The 15252-nt window shown below is 37.7% G+C and overlaps 5 protein-coding genes and 1 non-coding gene across 7 annotated transcripts; 2 read left to right on the forward strand and 4 right to left on the reverse strand.

The window, feature by feature from the left end:
* The first annotated feature begins 173 nt into the window (after positions 1-173).
* LOC110857969 (alpha-ketoglutarate-dependent dioxygenase alkB homolog 7, mitochondrial) lies at positions 174-1842 on the forward strand. 2 transcript variants are annotated; one of them, XM_035858451.1, is made up of 5 exons: positions 174-337; positions 452-933; positions 1026-1199; positions 1291-1415; positions 1480-1842. In XM_035858451.1, the coding sequence occupies exons 2-5, from the start codon at positions 520-522 to the stop codon at positions 1649-1651; spliced, it is 885 nt and encodes a 294-aa protein (XP_035714344.1). In that variant the 5' UTR covers positions 174-337; positions 452-519; the 3' UTR covers positions 1652-1842. The 2 variants fall into 2 exon arrangements, with proteins under 2 accessions (XP_035714344.1, XP_021962275.1); XM_022106583.2 differs by having other exon boundaries at positions 175-342.
* On the reverse strand, positions 1686-9217 carry LOC110857968 (membrane-associated protein Hem). Its single transcript, XM_022106582.2, has 24 exons — positions 9092-9217; positions 8640-8983; positions 8458-8562; positions 8235-8378; positions 8020-8162; positions 7790-7951; positions 7603-7718; positions 7318-7534; positions 6951-7047; positions 6711-6873; positions 5657-5827; positions 5395-5584; positions 5172-5304; positions 4973-5092; positions 4765-4907; positions 4587-4672; positions 4369-4530; positions 3967-4298; positions 3781-3874; positions 3550-3710; positions 3382-3466; positions 3099-3322; positions 2941-3030; positions 1686-2877 (listed from the first exon to the last, which is right to left on the reverse strand). The coding sequence occupies exons 2-24, from the start codon at positions 8730-8732 to the stop codon at positions 2761-2763; spliced, it is 3348 nt and encodes a 1115-aa protein (XP_021962274.1). The 5' UTR covers positions 8733-8983; positions 9092-9217; the 3' UTR covers positions 1686-2760.
* Trnak-cuu lies at positions 6307-6379 on the reverse strand. Its single transcript has one exon. It is a non-coding gene; the product is annotated as a tRNA-Lys (tRNA).
* A 102-nt stretch (positions 9218-9319) lies between the features above and the next one.
* On the reverse strand, positions 9320-11831 carry LOC110858157 (WD40 repeat-containing protein SMU1). Its single transcript, XM_022106834.2, has 7 exons — positions 11718-11831; positions 11179-11389; positions 10995-11109; positions 10515-10933; positions 9911-10429; positions 9671-9823; positions 9320-9600 (listed from the first exon to the last, which is right to left on the reverse strand). Exons 1-7 carry the CDS (start codon positions 11741-11743, stop codon positions 9502-9504), a joined length of 1542 nt encoding a protein of 513 aa, XP_021962526.1. The 5' UTR covers positions 11744-11831; the 3' UTR covers positions 9320-9501.
* A 259-nt stretch (positions 11832-12090) lies between these two features.
* On the forward strand, positions 12091-13962 carry LOC110858158 (small glutamine-rich tetratricopeptide repeat-containing protein alpha). Its single transcript, XM_022106835.2, has 6 exons — positions 12091-12521; positions 12604-12743; positions 12822-12971; positions 13062-13319; positions 13379-13504; positions 13590-13962. Exons 1-6 carry the CDS (start codon positions 12270-12272, stop codon positions 13714-13716), a joined length of 1053 nt encoding a protein of 350 aa, XP_021962527.1. The 5' UTR covers positions 12091-12269; the 3' UTR covers positions 13717-13962.
* A 45-nt stretch (positions 13963-14007) lies between these two features.
* LOC110858160 (MIP18 family protein galla-2) lies at positions 14008-15212 on the reverse strand. The gene is made up of 6 exons (XM_022106838.2): positions 14975-15212; positions 14816-14895; positions 14663-14726; positions 14467-14550; positions 14336-14391; positions 14008-14271 (listed from the first exon to the last, which is right to left on the reverse strand). Exons 1-6 carry the CDS (start codon positions 15081-15083, stop codon positions 14206-14208), a joined length of 459 nt encoding a protein of 152 aa, XP_021962530.1. The 5' UTR covers positions 15084-15212; the 3' UTR covers positions 14008-14205.
* Between the last annotated feature and the right edge of the window lie 40 nt (positions 15213-15252).

Below are 15252 nucleotides of genomic sequence, written 5' to 3' on the forward strand. Positions count from 1 at the left end.
TAAGATAGGACACGAGAGTGTAAATTTAAGCATGATAAAATTATTTTACTCTGGAATTATCCTAAGTCCGTTTGTAGACCCATCAGTATTCAAGAGTTCTGGCGTTCATTAACAAAATTGGCATGCATGACAGTTGAAGTAGGGTATGCCTAAAATGTCATGGAGCTGTGCAGTGCGATGGTTGGCGGATGGTTGAAAGTCTCCAACTCAAAAGTCCTACTTTCTCTCCGTCGATTCAATTTGCTCTTTTTGTTTCGTTGTTTTTGTTTAACTTTAACTGCACCTTTCTTGTCATAATTAAAAAGGTGATTGAAACATTGAGGCAGTCAACATGGTGGTAAGGTAAATACTCGTCAAGTCATTTATACATCTACTAAGTAGATTCTACTTACAGACGGTTTATAAAATGTTCATTTAATCATTCCTCCTTTGTTCTGATATTTATATAAAGTTCCATCCAATTGCTATTCGTCATCCGGTCATCATCATGAAATTATTGCAAGTCGTGTCGGCACAATAATGGCGCAGCTCGGACAAATTCGCCAACATCCTGCCCGGCTAATGAAACCCCTCCAACAGATGCAAATTAGTAAACGATGGTTTTGCCGGAGCAAAGACGATGCGACAACATCAACCGGTGGTACAGTCAAAAAACTGTCCATGAGTTCGTCATCGCCAACCGTTGGAGTAGATCCCAACTCGTCGCCGCAAATAATTGATATTAACATTGGTGGTCGTGATTTTCTGGTGGGAAGTGACCAATACTTTGATTTCAGCAAAAGCTTTAAACGTTCAGAGTCGTGGAGGTCAAAACTTGTCAGTACGATGCTAGTCTATCCCAATTTTATTTCGGGAGAGGAGGAATTATTAATTCTTAAGGAAATCGAACCTTACTTGAGTCGGTTGCACTATGAGGAATCACATTGGGATGATGTATGTGAATATAATATTTATTTCTTTATTTAACAAAATTGCAATGATCATGAAGGATAATTATTGGATTATGATTATTTATTTTTCCTCAGGCTATTCACTCATATAGAGAAACGGAGAGGAGCAAATGGAACAAGAAGAATGAAGTCATAATTAACCGTATCCGTGGACTGGCATTTCCACCTGAAGTACCTCAACTTAAACTAGTTCACATTTTAGATCTGGCTAAAAATGGAGTGATTAAACCTCATATTGATAGTATACGAGTAAGTTGTTGCCGATTACAATTATATTTACTTGGTCTTAGGTTAATGGGTTGGTATCATTAAAGTTTATTGGAATAATTACTCTTTATAGTTTTGTGGGAATACAATTGCTGGACTTAGCTTACTTTCTGACTGTGTTATGCGATTGCGACATGAAGTTCAGAAAGATTTTTACTGTGATATTTTACTACCTCGACTGTCCCTTTACATGATGAGGTAATTAGCTATTTCCTAATTCTAAATATATTGATTCTGATTTGCACTTATTTCCTGTGTACAGGAACTTTGCTCGGTACGAGTTCACTCACGAGATTCTGGGAGATGCAGATTCTACCTTCAAGACTTCTAAAATAACGCGAAACCGTCGAATTTCAATAATATGTCGAAATGAGCCAACGATAACAACGAATTCAAACCAAACGCCAGTGTTCACACCTCTTAATGAAACCTGATTCAAAGTAATTAATTGTCGGTGGACGTAGAAAATTAGAGTTCAAAAAATTAGTTTATTAATTTTGTCATTATAATGTCATTTTTAAACTACCTACCTATGCACTACACGGGCGACTAGTTCATGTTCTGAACTATGTATTTACATTTAGTAAAAAACATTATCTAGATAATAATAAAAAATGGTCAACAAGCTTTGAACTGTATCGTCATTGTAGCTATCTAAACAATTTGCATGCAAACATATTATACTTGTATTAATATATATTATACTTCTAATGTTACAAATATAATTTTACAATATGCATAAATTTCAAGTAAGGGAGGATTTGGAAATTACGTAACCCAACGAGCCCCCCTCTGAAGTTAATAGCAGTTACTGAAGTCTAGATTAACCGATCATTAGGGTAGGGAGGAGTTATACCGAAGTTGTATTGCCTTCTAGAATTTCGATATTCATATGATGCGTACTTTAGTGTGCATCATTGTATAGTAGAAGCCCCCAGTGGCGATAGTTCACTTGCGTCGTCACATTGAATGACTACCTCGCTACCTTCCAACCTTTTCAAACGATTTTGATAGAATTTTCTTCTATTTTTAGCCCAAGTCATGGCGTATTAAATCATATTTCTTGCGTGTCCGCAACCTGACGGACCACTGAACCGATTTTAACCAACTTCTTGTTAAAATGTGTATCTCCACAAGGCCTTGAATGAGTTTGGAGATGGACCAGTGGATGACCAATGGGGGTCATTCCAAAAATTATCATTTTGTAAAATGCTGAAAGGGCATTAAAATCTGGCATTTTAAACATAACGTAACGTAGTTTCGATAAGTAAAGCGTCAAGATATTTTTTCACATTAGTAGAAAATTGTGGGTAAAAATGCGTATGAAAGTTGTACAAACCCTAAAAAGCTACTATGGAAGTATGTCAACAGCAGGTATCAGAGACAGCAGTATGAGCTAAAGAACAAATGTGTATGGAATCGTGTAGGTAACAAAACAACAACATAGTGTTGTGCTTCCCGGACAATGCAATGCATTCAATTCTTCTTAAAGGATAAGAATTAAGAGAATTACGTCCTAGATAGAGGAAACATTATCTTGGAATTACATCCCCTGGGAATGTTCTTGCTTGTAAACAGCATGGAAGGCGTTACGAATGAGTGCAAATGGGAAGCATGATTCCAGGAGGTCGTAGGTCAAAAATGGAGATTCTTGGACAATCTGAAGTCAACAAAATTGACATTAGAAGATTAAATACAACAACATTAACTACAATATGCATACCATGTCCAATAGCAGGTAAACGGATTCTCTGTTTTTCACAGCCTCCTTTTCCTCTTCTTGACCCAGGCGCAGTAAACTTGAGGAGGCCAACTATAAGTTTTAAACAACTTATTATTGTATGAAAGAAAGCATGGAAGATAAAATTGTTTAGCACGAACCGCAAGAAACTCCTTGAGACGATCTTCCACATCATTTTGTCCATATATTGTAAACAAGGCACCGAAAATTGAGTTTACTGCGGCAGCCAGGCAGTGAATGTTATTCGAATGAGCTTCCAAAGAGGCTCGGTACACTGAAGCATCTTGTCTTGCCAGTTTTGGAATTGAAACGGCAACAAATACCATCAGCAGACATGAGAGCGCATATTCTTCTTCATTTCCGTCTGAAAGAAATTATATTATGAGCTGAAAATTACGATTATTAAAAAAATACGGAATTTACCATTTTTCTGCAGACGAAGAGTTTGGACCAAAGTCGGGTCAATTTTTTGTGGGATGCCTGCTGCAGATGCCATTTCCGCCACGTTCTGTAAATCAACGTAGCAATCTTTAACTTATGGCAAACGAAACGACCAAGACTTTATGTGTTGTAAAGGATTGAGCTAATTACCATTGACTCTCCATTTGGAGCGTGCTCATGGAAATCCAGTATGGATGATAACAAAAATGGTATCCGATCTATCAAAACGTCATGCATTGCTTCTTGTGTTAACTGTTGAAATCTCAGAATCATTCCGATGATTGTCATTCTTGACAATACGTTTTCAGCATCTATTGGAGACAAAAGTTTGTCCAATCTTAAGTTCCTTCCTTGTACATGAAGATCATAAGATTTATTTACTTGATAATTTTCGTGAAAGTTCCTTCATCAATTCTGGCTTATCAAAATTTGTTCTTAGAGCCATCAGTGTTTCTTTGTTTGTGGCCACCATTTTCTGGGAATACAGAATGTGTTAGTTTATTCTGACTACGACCTTAAAATTTATATTCATTTTTGTAGCTAAAAGGATTTAATATTCCTCCTCACCTTTAATTCCGTCAGTTGGCTTGTAATTTGCCACATGAGGGTCTCATTCATATGTTTCATCCCATATGGACCAATCAGCTCGGCCAAAGCCCGTAGTTCCGTGACATCTGTAAATTCTTCCGCACTAAATGGCAACGCCCCTTCGGCAGTAAGACTGACGAACGCTCGCTGATTTGGGGAAAATGTTATGATTCCCGTGCTCACCCTTCGAAGCAATATTTCAGTGTACCATTGCTGATACAAGGCTGCTACGGTTTTATCTCCGTGAGAGTCTTGTTGCTGAGTCTGTTGAAGCAGGACGTTGTTAAACACTCTGGTCATATCCAAGTGAACTGCAAATTCGGGAGGATAATATGTAATAAAATTGATATAGATACTGTCAAAATAGATCAATGTCCATACCATAATTTTCAGCTGTTTGAAGAACATTCATGTACGTTCGGACACTGGCAAGAAGTTCTGATGGTTTTGCAATTTCGTTAGTTTCTGCATTGTACATCACCATCCCCACCAAAGCTTTGGCAAACCGACTTTCCAGGTGCTGGTGAAGATATTCCTTCGGAGCTACAAAAATTTAAAAAATGAACATAACATTTCATAATTTTGTAAATGTTACTTACCGAAAGTATACTCCCAGACAGAAATAGAAGGACAATAATTTATAGCATAGCATAGCTCGGTCAATGCCATATGTAGCTTATCCATTCTGTACGAAATAATAATATTTATAATTAAAGACCGAGTTAGAAAAAAGTCAAATTTTTATAACTTGAAACCAAATTATGCATGTCTTCTTACGTGGTTAGATCTTCCCTCGTTTTCCGGAAACTCTCAATTCCAGGTCTACAGACTTCAGCCAGTAGTTTCCTTTTGGCAGTATCTTTCCCTTTTTTCCGGTGTAGATGTTGCTCAATCAGGGATGCACAATGCTTTGGAAGTAACTATAGAGGATAAATTTAATGTAGACAAATGTAAAACAAGCGCTCCAAAATTATGAAATGCAAACCTTGTCAGTAAGGGTGCATTGCTCGTCACATATTGTCGTGATAATATTTTTAGCTTCCTTTGCCATTTCCTCCAGAAACACATTAACCACAGATAAACTGCGCTCTCGAATATGGTGACGCTGAAAAGAAGAATGGTAAAATTATCTAACATGTAATTAATGTTTTCACAACTCTAAACAAACTTGGCTTCTCGTCTACCTCTTCTGGACACATTTCATGCGTGCAATTTTGGAAGTGACTGCATATCAGTGGGAATGAAACAATATATCGGTTTTGAGCAGGAAATTCCAAACACATATGAAACTGGTCTTCAAATATCCGATTATAAAAACTGGAGAATAGAATAAAGAACAAACAAACTTATTAAAACCATATCACAATAAATATTTCAACACATCACTAAATTCAAAATTATACGTACCATAAAAGGGACAGGTCCGATGTTTCTAGCAATAATTCATCTTGATAGTCAACCAACTTGAGGTGAAAAACGGTCGTGTTCATTAGATAGGATAGCCCTTGAATTCGACCTACAGAGTGCGCAAGGAATGACTGCAATCTGTACCAGTCTAACCTCAGACCCCGGAAGTCAAATATTTCGTTGTCTTCAACTGAAAATTTGAAACATATATATAAGAAAATGCAAGTAATATTCACATGAAATCCAGGCAAAATTAACAAACCTTGTTTAACAGATAAGCTGGAAATTGTGTTGTAAATGGACCCCAATATCATTGATTCGGTTTCCAATTTTGCAAAATTGGGTAAAAGTTGTCCCAATGCGGGTCCATCATAGCATGATAAATACTGGACGTAATACCGTTGAATTACTTGACTGTACTTTCGTACCAGTGCTGCAAATATGCAATAAAAACATACATTAAATTCTGAGACCTCAATATTCATTATCGCATAATTTATTAAATAATTTAAGGTATTTTAAATAAATTACAGAACTGACAATTTGAATAAAATAAGAATACAATATATTAAGGAAAATGATATCATTGAAATTTTTCGGCCGATGTCAAAATTTTTAAGAAAATTATGGTAGTCGAAACCCATGACCCCGCATCACCCCCTGGTCAGGTGGGGCTAAAGTAAGAATGACTTAGAATTGCAGAGCACTACGCATCCAAATGAATACCCGAAGTAGGTTTTTAATGTTAATTTAAATAGTTTGGTTATATCTGTATTTTTACGAATGATTTATATTAAGCAAAGATAAAAAATTGATTAAAAGGAGAGATTAGATTAATAATTAATTAGTTGGAATTAATTTTAAAGATGAACCTACAATTAAAAAATGGAAGGAAAAGTTGCAAAAAAGTAGCGCCCAACGTGGGGCTCGAACCCACGACCCCGAGATTAAGAGTCTCGTGCTCTACCGACTGAGCTAGCCAGGCTACGGTTATGGGTAGTTGGTCACTATTTCTGTTTTCTCGTGCAAAGTGACTTTTTTATGCTCCATTCTCCAGCTTCCAACAGGAAACCAGTTCCACCGTTCCTCGAGCCTCATTCAACCTTTTCTTTTATGTTCACTTATTTACTTTAGTTCTGTCATAAAAGATTTTTTTGGTGAGTGCTAAGTCTCCCCTTTGTGAAGGTAGGAGATAGGGTCTGGCTCTACTGATCACTAATCCTAAGGGTTAGTCCCACACCACAAATTCCATGCAAGAGATGTACATAGTAGGTGGCACTTTGCAGAATAAAAGACATTAAAAAGCTCAGTCTTACCACGTAGTTCCTCCATGTGAAAGAGTAACTCTGGAAGTTGTCTATCCGTCAGATCTTCCGTCGCTTTAGACTTGCCTTTGTGCTGGGGAGGGTTATCATGATGCCGGATAAGCCAAACCACTTCATCTCTGGCGTAACACAATCCCATAAAGACATACAGAGCCTAAAGAAATACATCGATATTTGATAAGTCCAGATGTTGAGAGAAGCCATAAAATAATGTTTTCATATTATACGCACCTTGGGTCCCAACAGTCCTGGTTGATCGGTCATGATGAGTGCCATCTCTTTTAATGCGGTCCGATAAAATTTTCTCCTCTCACGGTGCATCAACGCTCTGCACGATACAAAAATTTAAATTGATGGAGTTATTGGATAAAACATTACACACAATTTTAAGAATCTAGTTTTTCTTTTTTCAGCTCCTATATATGAAATGCAATCACCATGTTAGTTCTGTACACATTTTTAGATACATGCTCTGCTAACCACATAACCAGGCATAAAAATCAAAGCTATGAAATATCAAATATCCGCGACAAATAACATGTCCTTTAATGATTGACGCATTTTAATAGATAAATTGGATGAGTAAATGAATACTCACGCATTCTGAACAGCATAAGTGTACGCGTCCTTCACTTCCGAAATTCTCTTATTGTATCCCTTGATCGTGTCGAAGAAACCAATAACATAAGAATGGGTGTGGAGAACCTCATCCCGGAACAACGTCACCACCCAGGACGACCGCAATGCTGACAGCCACATTTCATCCGCCGGCGATTGTTGAGAATTTAGAACGTGATGACAGAGGAGAAACCCAACTACAAAGAAAATTACAGAACTTATTGCATTTCTCAAATTGGTGATAGGAATTGGTGTATGTTTATACAAATTATCCATCGTTCCATCAAATCCAGGGATAAATATTCGCACGGAGTTGTATCCGTCCTTGCTGGGATCAGCAAATATCCTGGTTGGGCGGTGAGACTAAGCATTTGTTTTTTCCTATCATTAAAGAGACAAGGTTAGTAAATAACTTCACATTCGTCGTCGTAATGTCAAAATCGTAAAATCACCTCAACGTATCAGCATCCAAATTTCTCCTGAGGTAAATATTCTGCAGAGAAATAAGTGCACGGACGAGGAGTTTATTGTGTGGACCAAATTCGTCCGAGAGTTTTTTTAAGGGAGGATCATACTCTAAAATCATCTGTCCAAGTCTTGGGAAACTGGAGTCACTAGATTAAAATAAATTTAAATTAAGTCGATGAGTTGTACAAATATTTAAACAAAGAATTTAGCGTACGGCGAGTTATTTGCCATTTCATGAGCTACGTGAAACAGGCCCAGAACAGCCTTACGATCTTCAACACGCGAGAGCAGAACCATTAACGTCACAAAAGTAACAACTAGGTCCAAATATCCCTTGGTCAAGTCAAAGTTTAGGGTCTACGGAATAAGGATCAAATTATAAAACAAATACAACTTAATTCACTTTATAGATTCAATTCCAATACTCACAATATCAAGTTCTACTTGACAGGCGTCCATTATTGTAAAAAGTTCGGATACGTGGTCCTTGAAATCCAACAAGTCCACAAATGTATAATAGTACAACTGCAACGTCTTGTTAATCTCTGCCCGATAGTGTCCAATATTTTGTACCTGACACAGACAAAAATTAGACATTTTACTTTTCGCCATATTTTATACTAGAAAATTAATAACGCTAATTAATCTTTACTTGTTTAATGTCGATGTTGGGAAACCTCTTGATAATATGTTTAATTGACGACTCTAGAGTTTTTTCCGATAAGAAGCCGGGTTTTGATTTTGCATCTCCACACGCCTGAATTAATCGGAAGTATTAACAAACAGTAATTAGGTAAGCTTATTTAGCCTAAACTATTATCATTTCTACTTTACCTTTTTGATGTTATACAACCGGGTAAGCAATCCAACCCCCCGGTCGTTAAGAATTGTCAGTTTTTCAGCCAACTTTTGGACTTGGACGTCCATTTTACTAGAGTTCTTATTATATTCGATTCTCCTTTTAGATTTAGAATACGGTGTCCACACTTATACACAAGTCGCAACCAACTTCTTAGTCATAAATGGTGAATATAACACAACTTAACACAAGTATTGACAGTCTAAAATAAGCCGACTGTTGATGGCACACCCAATCCAACCCAGGCATTTAATCAATCCTTGTCCAAGAGAGACTGCTTTAAACACTTTGTGTCAATTTATGTACTGTGGTCTGACACCTAAACAAATGGTAGTACAATTAGGCAGATGACATGAAATGTTAATGTCAAATGTACTGAATGAGATGAGAGAATGTGATGACTGAGAAGTAAAGGAAGCAGACTCACCCCAACCAACAACTCGGCTCTGTAAACAACACAGTTCCAGATTCCCCTACAGTGTAGGTGAATACACACTAAAATCATAGCGTTACTTGCACCATTTACTTCTTTTACGAGTTAGTTAATTTATGTAGCTAAATGTGCATTATTTGCATTTACATTTTATTTCAGATCCCAGTTGTTTGATTCTTGACGAATGAAATTAATAAAATTTTCCTCGCTTAAAGACAATTATAACAAACAAAATTGATTTATTTAGTTTACTATGGTTCACATAAAAACAAGCTTCATAGAAAATTTACGAAATAATTAATTGTTTAAGGTCAGACGAAGGTAAGTTTAATCTAATTCTACTGCACACACACGATATACAAGACATGTAATCTTATGTTGTTTTAAAATAAAATAAGAATCGGTTATGGTTTCCAAAGTTTTAGAGTGGCGTCCTCGCTGTATGTACAAATCAAGTTTTGGTGAGGATGATGGTTAATTCCAATCACATCTTTATCGTGAACCTTTAGAGTTGAAAATCAAATATGTAAACAATCAATGAAGAAGTCAAATGTGCACAATTTTGTATCTCACCGTCAATGTTCTTTCCAGTTTTCCAGTTGCAACGGAAAAACAGTAGAGAACTTTGTCCTCCCCAACGCAATAAATCCACTCTCCACGGGGTGAAATAGTAGCACAGACGAAATCTCCTCCTTCTCTTTTACCACTTGTAAATGACTTGACAATCTGAATACATATGGGAAATTATTTAATTAGAATACATATTGTGAATTCAATAGATTGCTTGCTTGTAAAATGCAAATATAAACATACCTGTCCTTGCATATTCATGATAACAACTGTGTTTGATCGATTACAGACAACAAAATGATCTGGGTTCTTTGGAAGGATGGCAATCGTATTTATCGGAATATCAACAGCTCCAGTCCCACCCAGCGATTTGAATGTATGGATGGCTTCAGTGCCTTTCATTCCCCAAATTTTAATGGTTCCGTCTGAGGACGCGCTGATAATGTTGTGCGTGTCTTGAGTGAATGCCAACTCATTTACGAATGAGGTGTGTCCTCTCCATTCTTTGATGCACTTTCCTGATTTCAATCCGTGAAGCCGAATTGTATGATCAAATGACGAACTGACAACTTGACTGTTATCCTTGGAAAATTGCATGGCTGTTACTCCTTTTGAATGAGCCTTTTCAAATCGACGAAGGCATTGTCCAGTGGCTATTTTCCAAATCTTGATTTTTCCAGCTCCTGATCCTGACGCTAACATTTCGGAATCTCTGCTGAATGTGAGGCAAAGAACTGGTTCTTCCATCATCATATAGTTATCCTTAATAGGAACAAGAAAAAACATTCAAGTTACAAATTAACTAATTTTAGCTTTGCTTATTAATTGATTAACAGTAGTAAGTAACCTGAGCTTGGTATTTGAGATCCTTTCGAATTTTTCCCGTCGTAAAGTTCCAAACTTCAATAAATCCGTCTACCGAGCCTGACACGAGATATTGCCCATCTTGAGAGAATTTTGCACATTCGACATGATTTTTCTGAGTAAACTTGATTTGTTTGACCATCTGAGTTGGATATCTCTCATCTTCCTGCTCCTTCATTGATGCTTTCCCACGGAACAAATCAATTGCAGTGCCAGGAGGAAGGAGTCCTTGGTGTTGCTGCCACTTTAATGCTTGTGCCAACAAGGCCAACAATCTAGACGGTGGAACGACAGACACTTCGCCAGATAATGCTTGGGCGATTGCAGCTCGTCGTTTTTCCTTCCCACTCCCTTCCAAGTATGCTTCTCGAGGATCAAAATATGACCTTGCCAGTAGGTTTTCTGGAGAGTAACCAACCAGTATAACATACGCTTCATTAAAACAACTATGTCAATTATTTACCCAAGTGCATATATCGCTCCGGCTCGCTTTGTTTCATCATGATCATAGGATCAGTTTGTCGCAAAAGGGACCTAGCAGCACCCAATTCTCGCAACTCGATCAATTCGATAACAACCTACATATTTAAACAAATTACTACTTCGCATACCATTTATTGCTTGAATAAATAAAAAGTTTTAGTCACCTGCTCATAAAGATCAATCAACTTTTTGTCGGGAAGTTTAAGGGACTGCGTCACTTTAAGAACAATGTCCCAATGTCCATTTGTAATATCTGCAGAAAAACTCTCCACGCTGTCTACCGTATTCAATGAGACTCCTGTCTCCTCCTGCATCGCCTGAAGACTCCGTTGCAGATTTGATTCTTTTAAAAACTGCTGAATAAGACGAATAATGCTGCGAAGAAAAAAGACAAAATACCACATTTACAGGGTCATTATTACAGCTATTTTAGACAGTAGATAACCAAACAAGTAAACTACTTTTGACAGGAGGGTTTGGAAAAAAGATGCGTCAAACAAGTAGCCTTAAAGATATATGAAAAGTGATCAATTCGTAAAAACGGCGACTTAGACTAGGTAGCTAGAAATCTGGGGAACATATAACATTTTATTTTTGAACAAATAAATAAAATAAATTCACAAACGCGCATAAAATTATAAGGTTTTGCTTCTGAGCATTGCACATCAAGGCAATTAAACGTTTACAGACTAAAATAACTTACTCAGTAGATTCAATTTCGATCGACATCTTGCCAGATTCCGGTCAAACCGCTCCTTTGAATAATTATTTAACTGCAGCGAAAAATAGTCGCGTTTCCGAGCTTTCACTCCTGGTTAAAATTTTCACTTCCAAACCCTGTAAACCGGAGAAACCAAGTTCAATTGGCGGGGCGACCACCTCTCACCTTGCCCCAGCGTCCGGGTGAATGGATGGTACATGCACTGACTCCCACAACCGCACCCTCTCGTCACACCCACCTCGATTCCCACCTGAACCCGAATGAAGGTTGTGACCTTTTTACCGTGGGCCGGTGGATGACCCCTCAAAACTTGCGCACCGGATTTGATTGGCACACGTCTGCCGAGTAGAATAGAAACCACTGGCAAACAGTAGAAACCACAGCTCGCCGTCTCTCATCTTTCAGGTCCCGGCTGATTCATTTCTCATTCTCTTCCGTGTTCTGTTGCTGACTGCTTATCGTCGTCGTAATATTTTAAAAAATACGTACGAAGAAGTAAGTAGATCAAGCGGAACTGCTCAAGAAGGAATAGAAATGGACGCGAGAAAGAAACGGATCGTACTCGGGATTTTGGAGTTCTTGGGGGAGGAGTATAATCTCGCATCGACAAGTACGGATGCAAAGGAGAGTTTGGAAGTCGCCTTGCAATGCTTGGAGACAGCATTTAGCATTGGAAGTCAGGATCGGCAGCAATCTCCAGGTCACAAGACACTGCGACAGTTGTATGACGAGGCGGATGGGGCTCGCGGTGGTGGCGATACGCCGGCGAATGACACCATGTATTTGGTGAGTAACTGTTTTTAACAAAAAGTTCAAAGTTTAGTTATTCATTCATGGTTTACATAATTTGTGGATTTATATATTTTAGGGTATCGACATTGGGCCAGAGTACCCTCTTCCAGCAGAGGCCACGGAAGAGCAGAAGGCTCAAGCTGAAGAGTTCAAGACTCGTGGAAATGATGCCATGAAGAACAGTAATTACAGCGATGCCATGGGGAATTACAACAGGTGAGGTTTTACCTTTGTCCTTTTGCACTTGGTTATAATTTGTACACACTGTATGATTCGATATATTCATTTATTCAGGGCTGTTGAGCTGGATGGGCGAAACTCTGTCTATTTTTGCAACCGTGCTGCTGCTGCAATGAAATTAGAACAATTTGACCAATCTTTAAGGGATTGCCAAATTGCGATTCGTCTCCAGCCAAAGTATGCTCGTGCGTATGGAAGAATGGGGTAAGTAGTAGTGCATGTTGACAAATTTGGAACTTTTCTTAGAAAAATTCCAATAAAATTAAAATTCCAATTTTTTGTTTCATTTTACAGTGTGACTTACTCAAGTCGAAATATGCATATCGAGGCTATCATGTGCTATAAGAAGGCTTTAGCTTTGGAACCCAACAACGAGAGTTATATGACTAATTTGCGTTATTCTCAATCCATGATCGCACAACAAGCAACACAGACTGAGGCTGCGGCAGCTGAACCTAACAATCCTATGGGCGGATTAGAGAGCATGATGAGGAATCCGAACCTTGTGAATATGGCTTCTCAAATGCTTCGAGATCCGGCTATGAACAATATGTACGAAAAACAAAGATAGTTCTTTATAAAAAAGTTTTTATAATTTGCTTAAATTGAAGGATTCAAAATTTGATGGGAGGTCTGATGAATCCAAACTCAGCCGCAGCCCCACAACAGCAGCAACAACAACCAACTGAGGCTGCTGCTCCACCACAAATGCCTGGATTACAGGATTTGATGATGATGTAAGAGATCCTACGGATTGGGACGTCAATTCATTTTTGTGTAAATACGTAATGATTTATGATATTTCACTTTTTCGTTCTGCAGGGGACAGCAGATTGCTAATACAATTCGTGCCAATAACCCACAACTTGCTGACGAGTTGAACTTAAATATTGGAAATCCACCCAATTCTCGCAATCCAGATAACCACGATAACGCTCCAGAGTCATGAATATATTAACAGTTCTCTATACCTAAGTGCATACATAATGAATATGTTCGTATAAATATAAATATAATGTCCAAACTTAAAATTGTCTAAGTCTAATATTCAATGAGATTGAACCGTTTTTGCTAAGTTTATCTCAACAGCATGGATCAGATCAGTCATGACTCGTCAATCAGCCTAATTTGATAAGAAAACCTTTATTATCCGAATGTCTCTTACGATATTACGATTAAAAATGTCATCTCATTATCATGTGTTTTTTAAAATAATTTTTAGCCATCCATCATCATGATAATCTTTTCCAAATTTTTTTATTTCCATAAATATACATTTTTCAAATGTTATAATGACGGCAGAGTAAAATCTGTCGTGACGTGATCAAGTTAAAATAAAAGTGGTAAATTTGAGAAGTCAATTTATATACTAAATTTGTATTTCCTATATAATTGTGTAGACCAGCTTGACTCGAGCCTTGTTTGCAACTTGTTAATATTAACCTTTTGCAACCAGACACTGATTTACGACTTCAATCAGATGCGAGTTTTCAAGTGCGGCGGCCTGTAAGGATATATAAGTAAAATAACCACATCTCGTAGACGATTAATTGCATTAAGGTACTTACAACTCTTTCTTTGTCGGCCAACTGTTTATTGATTGCAACTTCGGATGCGTGCGTTCCTGAAATACAACGCAATACAAGTAAAGTAACACAAAGGAAAGGATGGCTTTGGAAAACTTTCTCAATTCCTTTACCTTGACTAATGGCGACATCCACCTTGAACCTCTCTGGGAGTGATCTGAGAAGCTGGACTCGAATGCAAAGTCCGATAAGGGTCGCTAGCGAATAGACATAACAATATTAAATATTAGGGCAAGAACCAAAATTTAGTAGTGAATTTATTCACTTGTACAAGTGACAAACAAGTGAATAAATTCACAGAATTTTTACCCATGCTGCAATGTGGAATCGTTGGAGTGAATTCAATGCGCACCGTCTCCTCCTCGTTGTCCACCTAGATAACAATGAAAATTTCATTATGAAATTGTCAGTAAGACAGCAAACAAAGTATTAAACCAAGGTCAAAAAAGGTATTAAACTCACAAAGCACTTATCCTGTTCGACAACATTTAGCTCTTCCAGCGTGAGTGGGTGTTCCGGGTCATTTATGTCTCGAATCATGTCTGTACAAACAAAACATATAACCAAAACCAATCTTGATTAAGTTAAATGAGGTTTAATCTGTTTTATATTATATCTCACCAAAAACTTCTCTGTTATCAATCTCGTCTGCCACAGCATCATTTTTATCAGTCACTGTGACCACACGAGTCTCCACCTTTGCCCGGATTCGAGGGTTGGCGTTGTCCATGTCTGACCTTAAAACAGCTTAAAATGTAAAACTTTAAAAACGGTCACCTCGCACGTGAAATCGACAAGGAAACTTTACGAAACTGCGACGTGAGGAATGTTTTTCTTTCAATGTACAAACCTCCCTCGTGCTCGTTCGTTCGGGGCACCGTGAATTTAAGGCAATCCGG

The sequence above is a fragment of the Folsomia candida genome, unplaced genomic scaffold, assembly GCF_002217175.1.
Source record: "Folsomia candida strain VU population unplaced genomic scaffold, ASM221717v1 Fcan01_Sc020, whole genome shotgun sequence".
NCBI lineage: Eukaryota > Metazoa > Arthropoda > Collembola > Entomobryomorpha > Isotomidae > Folsomia > Folsomia candida.

Excerpts from the sequence above, each read along its gene's own strand:
- LOC110857969 (XM_035858451.1), top strand. The coding sequence starts at position 520 with ATGGCGCAGCTCGGACAAATTCGCCAACATCCTGCCCGGCTAATGAAA. Across the intron at positions 1,200-1,290 it reads CTCATATTGATAGTATACGA|TTTTGTGGGAATACAATTGC; the intron begins GTAAGTTGTTGC and ends TACTCTTTATAG. Across the intron at positions 1,416-1,479 it reads CTGTCCCTTTACATGATGAG|GAACTTTGCTCGGTACGAGT; the intron begins GTAATTAGCTAT and ends TCCTGTGTACAG.
- LOC110857968 (XM_022106582.2), bottom strand. The coding sequence starts at position 8,732 with ATGGACGTCCAAGTCCAAAAGTTGGCTGAAAAACTGACAATTCTTAAC. Across the intron at positions 5,093-5,171 it reads ATGAAATGTGTCCAGAAGAG|CGTCACCATATTCGAGAGCG; the intron begins GTAGACGAGAAG and ends TCTTCTTTTCAG. Across the intron at positions 3,031-3,098 it reads GTCTCAAGGAGTTTCTTGCG|TTGGCCTCCTCAAGTTTACT; the intron begins GTTCGTGCTAAA and ends TAAAACTTATAG.
- LOC110858157 (XM_022106834.2), bottom strand. The coding sequence starts at position 11,743 with ATGTCGATCGAAATTGAATCTACTGA. Across the intron at positions 10,430-10,514 it reads ATCTCAAATACCAAGCTCAG|GATAACTATATGATGATGGA; the intron begins GTTACTTACTAC and ends GTTCCTATTAAG. Across the intron at positions 9,824-9,910 it reads TCATGAATATGCAAGGACAG|ATTGTCAAGTCATTTACAAG; the intron begins GTATGTTTATAT and ends ATATGTATTCAG.
- LOC110858158 (XM_022106835.2), top strand. The coding sequence starts at position 12,270 with ATGGACGCGAGAAAGAAACGGATCGTACTCGGGATTTTGGAGTTCTTG. Across the intron at positions 12,744-12,821 it reads GCCATGGGGAATTACAACAG|GGCTGTTGAGCTGGATGGGC; the intron begins GTGAGGTTTTAC and ends TCATTTATTCAG. Across the intron at positions 12,972-13,061 it reads CGTGCGTATGGAAGAATGGG|TGTGACTTACTCAAGTCGAA; the intron begins GTAAGTAGTAGT and ends TTCATTTTACAG.
- LOC110858160 (XM_022106838.2), bottom strand. The coding sequence starts at position 15,083 with ATGGACAACGCCAACCCTCGAATCCGGGCAAAGGTGGAGACTCGTGTG. Across the intron at positions 14,896-14,974 it reads TGATAACAGAGAAGTTTTTG|ACATGATTCGAGACATAAAT; the intron begins GTGAGATATAAT and ends TTGTTTGTACAG. Across the intron at positions 14,272-14,335 it reads TGGCCGACAAAGAAAGAGTT|GCCGCCGCACTTGAAAACTC; the intron begins GTAAGTACCTTA and ends ATATCCTTACAG.